The sequence below is a fragment of the Notothenia coriiceps genome, unplaced genomic scaffold, assembly GCF_000735185.1.
Source record: "Notothenia coriiceps isolate Sejong01 unplaced genomic scaffold, NC01 NC01_scaffold00022890, whole genome shotgun sequence".
NCBI lineage: Eukaryota > Metazoa > Chordata > Actinopteri > Perciformes > Nototheniidae > Notothenia > Notothenia coriiceps.
Window position 1 is genome coordinate 463,951 of NW_011355591.1, and position 5,672 is coordinate 469,622.

Sequence of the window (5,672 nt, forward strand, 5' to 3'; positions counted from 1 at the left end):
GAGGAGGAAATAATCTATGACAGAAAAAATGCAATCACTCGGCCTAGTAAACCGACGCCGAGAGGAATTTCGCCGGCCGACCAGACCGAGGGTTTGCCGAGAAGGACAATGGTGTCCAAATGGTGCTTCGGAGTCAAAGCGGCGACCGACCTCGCTGCGAGACCATGAGTGTCGAGTGCGGCGCCGAGGTGATTTTGGGGGCGCGAGTCGCGCAGGTTTAGCGCGTGGCAAGGCACAACAGGCAACACTTTGCTAGAAGGTTTATGAGGCTTTTTCTTAGGGTTGTCGAGCGAAACGCGAGGAGGTTTTGTCGGCCCTCAGGAACGGAAAAAGGAAAAGGCAGTAAAGTCGCTATGTTTGAGAGCTACGAGAGAGGGCCTAATAATTATAAGAACGCGCGGGAGCCCGAGCGCAAGTCCCGCAGGGGCTCGAGTTTACTGCCGTTCGGCGGGGTGGGACCGCCTTTGCGACTGCCGGATGATAACGTGGGCAGGACGGCCGGACCTCTCCTTAGGGAGGAGACAACGAGAGGGGACTGCAAAGGGGTTACGGAAGGAGGAAATTTGACACCCAAAAGAGGCGGCCTTCAAAAAGGAACATGCCTCATCGCCAGATTCCTGTCTCCGCACAGCATAACAGGTATCGACTATAAGACTGTTTGACATTCCAGGTACATGTAGTACAACCCCGGGGTTTATTATTATTTGTAACTAACTCATACGCGAGAAAACACAGACGTCCAAGAAGGGTCACGGGGTTCTGCCGACCACCCACGCCCGACAGGCCCTGGGGGGAGGGAGGACCCCGCAAACCCCTCCGGCCACGACCCCCGGGCACTCCGGGCGGTCCGCGACGGAAGCGCACCGTCTTTGTTCCTCCGTCGACAACCTCCTACCCTCGGACCAACCGTCGGGCGAGTGGTCTGTGGTAGTGTGATCCACCACCGCGTGTGGAAAGTTAAATCACCGAAATAATCTTTTTGAGTTTTACAATCTCATCGAGTTGACAACAAGCTTACGTTTCCTCCTGTGGGTCGTAGACACACCTACACAACAGGCGACAAGTTCCCGGTTACAAAACGTAATAACAGGTTATTTTCACAAAACTAATATAAATACGTCGCACCCCAAAATACTGAGAACACGTTGGGCTGATTGCGGGGGGTTCATTACTGTCTTCAATCACCACTCGAATAAACGGAACGTACCCCACCAAACCCTAGTGTCACAAATTGTATAGGTTTGTATTTGGGTGGTACTGGGACAGAAGTTTATTCATGGAGAACGTCACGTTTGTTTTTTGTCCTTGAGAGGTTGTCATTATTACTCAAGTCATAACATAAAATAATAGTGAGTCAATTTCGAAAAGGACTCAAAGACTACTACAAACCGCTTGACAAAAAATAATAGTCGACCAGCACACACACATTAAGTATTACAAAAATGGGTAAACTAAGGTCATGTTTACCAAATCGTTTTTACTTTTGATATTGGATATTTTCGTAGAAAATGTGTCTTATGGTCCGAGACCGCCACTACTAATTTGAATGTTTGGGACTAGCACATAAACACCACTAACCTCTTCGACACAATTTCACTTCGCAAAGGAGACCTCACGGACGGTTAGCGTCTCGCCTTTTACTTGAAAATGCAAAAGCGTAGTTAGAGAAAAGATAGTTTCAGGCTTACTTCAGTATGGTCCTCTGCCGAGGACCTTCGGTTGTTGACTTCGCGGGCACCGTGAGACCGCCGCCGGACAAGGGGCAGTGTGTTGGACGACGCGCCGGGTGAGGGTGATTGTCGTCCAGGCAAATATCGAGATGACGTAATTCCAGTTAGAAAATTCGGGGTTGCCCACAAAAGAGTTACAGGCTCCTCCGAAGGAACCTTCCTGTTCAGGGAGGCTCCCCCCCGCTCTCGGGGTGGACGCCCTCTCAGCCCTGGTCTGGCGGAAACACTGGGTGCCATGTGTAAATCGAAGAGATAATACATTTACAACATAGCTAGACCAGATGTTTGGAAATGCATGTGTGTATAATGAGATAAGCAACACTCCTTTAGGACGTATGCAACGCGTCACAGCCGTAGGTGACTAGTTATCAATGGAGGATGTGGAAGAATCGACAGCAAAGCATCTCATGTGTTCTCTGGCATTTATTCTGAGGACAACAAACACAGAATGTCCTCTAAACATCCACAACAATGCACACGTCACTGTGAGGGGAGGGCGGAAAAGACATACAGGAAGTAAACAAAGACGTGCAACGGGAAAGTGTTCCCACGGGAAACAAAAATATTAAATGAAACAATCTCATAGAAATAAAATTCACAACTTATTATAAATTCACAAGCTGATAATTATGTATACACAATTTTAACTCTGTTACACATACAGCAACATGAAGGGCGTGTAGCATATTCATAAGTCTACAATTAATACTTTCATTGAATTAAAACTACAATGCATTGATGTTTGAGCACAGATTAATAAGACATATATAATAATGAACATGAGACCCACCTCTCGTCCTCGATGTAGGCGGAGAGCATGCTGCTGTTGTAGAGGAGAAGCACGAGGAACAGAGCCGGCGTTCCCTGAGGATCAAACGTACATTTCAATAAAACTTCTTATGAACATTTCTAGTAAAACAGCTTGTGAATATTTGCTGTACTGAGGAAGGAGAAGTACTCACATTCAGCACGTCCATCTTGCCGACCTGATACGATGCAGAGCCCAGAACTCTCTGAGGAATACCTTTCACTGTGGCCTCGAGGAGAATCTGATAAAAGACTCAACGGTTAAAACGGAGGGGAGATATTTGGATTTTAGCCACTTCAACAACTTCACCAACAGGACGTCAGGAATTAAAAGATATTTGAGTCAGACAATACATTTAAAAAACAGCCAGATTAGCAGGTTTAAGGTCAATGAAACAATAAATGAATTTCAAAAAAGGTATAAGAGTTAAAAAACTGTGAATAGGTGAAAGAGTTTTAGATGAGATTTGTGGTTTTTCTAAGGAAAATAATGTTTGTTGATCTTAAATTAGAACTAAATAAATAAAAAAAAAAGGTTTTAATGATTTGATGTTAAAACAAATAAAGTTAAAGTCCTGTTACGAATCATTAAAATAATACTACATGTTGGTAAAGTTCACAATTACACTTCTAAATTAATATACATTTAGAGGATTATTAAACGTCATGACTAAGTTCTAGCCCGTGTATGGGCCGCCTTTAAAGTCGTTTTGTTTGAATGAAACAAAAAAATGACCTTTAAATTGAGGTGATATTTTTAAATGATTAATTACATTTATTCGATTTTACGTTTATTTCTTATTTAAATCAGTCTCACCAGCACTTTGGCTGCCGGCAGAGCTTCTGAGTCGACGATGCTCTGCAGAGCCAGGAGCATCAGAGTCAGGACTTCCCCTCCGTGACGATCCTTCTTACTGCCTGCTGAACAACAACAACATTAAACTCAACAACAAAGCTCTTCTCCCATCTGCTTCAGAGAAAGACATGAGTCTAGTTTGAGAGTAGAGGGTCATCATTGGGGACGAACCCCTCAGAGTTTGTCTCTCTTCACGGCAGTCGAGACCACGAGGATCCGACCGCTCTGACTTAAACTGATGTAACGTGGGAGTGGGTCGGGGGGGAGAGGAGGACGGGGTCTCTGATCCTCCTCTCATGTGACAGCCCTGATCCAATCACAGTGCTCTATGTGGCGCTGCGAGGCGGGAACCACGACTTTAAGATCCACACACAGCTGAGCAGCAGCCACAACCACAATTTAAATGATTCTCTATCAGGACAATTTAATATAGCAGCAGGAAAATCACTTATTGATCAAATCAAAGTTTTTTTTTTATACAGCCCAATATTAAAAATAACAGGTTTGTCTCAGAGGGCTTTACAGATTAGCAAACATAGATGACAGTGTTACTGCAAACAATGAAAAGACAGGATAAATAAAATAGAACGAGATAAGAATACAACGGAAAGAGAATAAAAACCATAACAAATACAAATGTAGGACACACATAGGGTCTTTAGCCCACTCTTAAGTGTTATAAGACCCTACTTTTTAAAGCTGGCATCAAGTAACCAAACTTTGTTATGTAAGCCCATAGGGGACTTTATTAAAGGTGACATGTCATGCTTTTCCAGTTATTACCCGTCCCCTTGTGTGTTATGAAGGTTTTTCTGCATGTAAACGGTCTGCAGAGTCAAAACCCTCAAAGTACACCCTGTAGCGAGTAAAACTCTAACACAGAAAATACCTCCCCAAAACGCCTCGTTGGAGAAACGTAAAAAAAGCCTCATAATTTTCCACATGATTTAATTTTTTAATTACATTACATCTCACTTGTTAGACGCTTTTATTCAAAGCGACTTACATACTCAGTACTGGGCAATCCCCACAGGAGCAATTTGGGGAGAAGTGTCTCAGGGACACAACGACATGCTGACTGCAGTGGGGTTTGAACCTGTGCTCCGAACACCAATGCTCAACCCACTGCACCACACGCCTCCAATGTTGATCGCATTTGGAAGATGAACACAAGAGCGTGGCACGCGTTGCTTTGATAATACTCTCCTCATTGCATATTAAAAAGGAATAAACCGTGAAAGCACTCACCGGACTCTATGGATAAGTTGACAAACCGGACGAGATTCGTCCATAAGACGGAGAGAAGAGAATCTGTGAGAAGAGATGAAAACATGACTTTGTTAAAACAACAACCAGGTTACAGAAGTGGGTGTCGTAGTTTAATTCAACCTGGACAACAATAAATAACATTATTCCAAATGATGACAGAAGGTGGAGAGGGTATTGCTTTCTGTGGTGAATTTCCATCGACTCAGTAAAGCTGTGACACTTACCTGGAGCGTCCTTGCCGATGTTGATGAATCCGTCTCTGAGGTTGAAGGTGAGCACAGTGGCATGTTTAGTGAAAGAGGAAGAACCAGAGAGGAGAGGGTGCTTCAAGGGCTCTGAAGAAAAACCAAAAAACAGATAATTTTACATCCAAAAGATTGAACATAAGGGCAGTAAAAAGCATGAAGGATGAGAGTGACTTTCCACATGTTTCCATTTCACTATTGGGCAAATTATGATTTCAAACACAATCCTGTTCCTGAGACTCGATTTTAAATTTCAGTCGACTTTAAAGCTGTAGTTTGATCAATGGAAAAGTTAACCTTAAAATCTTTAATGGTAAACTAATGGCGCATTTCCACTACACGGCCTCGCTCGGTATGGCTAGGCCTCGTTAGGCCTGGCTCACTTTATGGCGCATTTCCATTACAGTTTAGGAACAGGGGTAGTAACTATAGTAACGCAGTGTAGGCGGAGCCGTGACGTCATCTTCAATGAGCACCCCAGAAAACCAACATCAGCCGTTAGCTNGTTCTTTAAAAAGTGTCTTATGGCGCTTTTCCACTGCAGGGCCTCGCTCGGCTTAGTACGATATGGCTAGGCCTCGTTAGGCCTCGTTAGGCCTGGCTCACTTTATGGCGCATTTCCATCACAGTTTAGGAACAGGGGTAGTAACTATAGTAATGTAGTGTAGGCGGAGCCGTGACGTCATCTTCAATGAGCACCCCAGAAAACCAACATCAGCCGTTAGCTCTTAGCACTCAGATCTCTCAGCTCCTCATATCTGTTCA

General features: G+C 44.1%; 1 protein-coding gene across 1 annotated transcript in view; it reads right to left on the minus strand.

Annotated features, from left to right (window-relative positions):
• Window positions 1–5,672, minus strand: part of rif1 (replication timing regulatory factor 1) — a 25,001-nt gene that overhangs the window by 16,180 nt on the left and 3,149 nt on the right. The window contains exons 2-6 of the mRNA XM_010781236.1: window positions 4,887–4,997; window positions 4,642–4,704; window positions 3,355–3,458; window positions 2,693–2,779; window positions 2,517–2,594 (exon numbers count right to left, since the gene is read on the minus strand). Of these exons, the coding sequence (XP_010779538.1) occupies window positions 2,517–2,594; window positions 2,693–2,779; window positions 3,355–3,458; window positions 4,642–4,704; window positions 4,887–4,997 (443 nt within the window). The remainder of the gene's footprint in view (window positions 1–2,516; window positions 2,595–2,692; window positions 2,780–3,354; window positions 3,459–4,641; window positions 4,705–4,886; window positions 4,998–5,672) is intronic.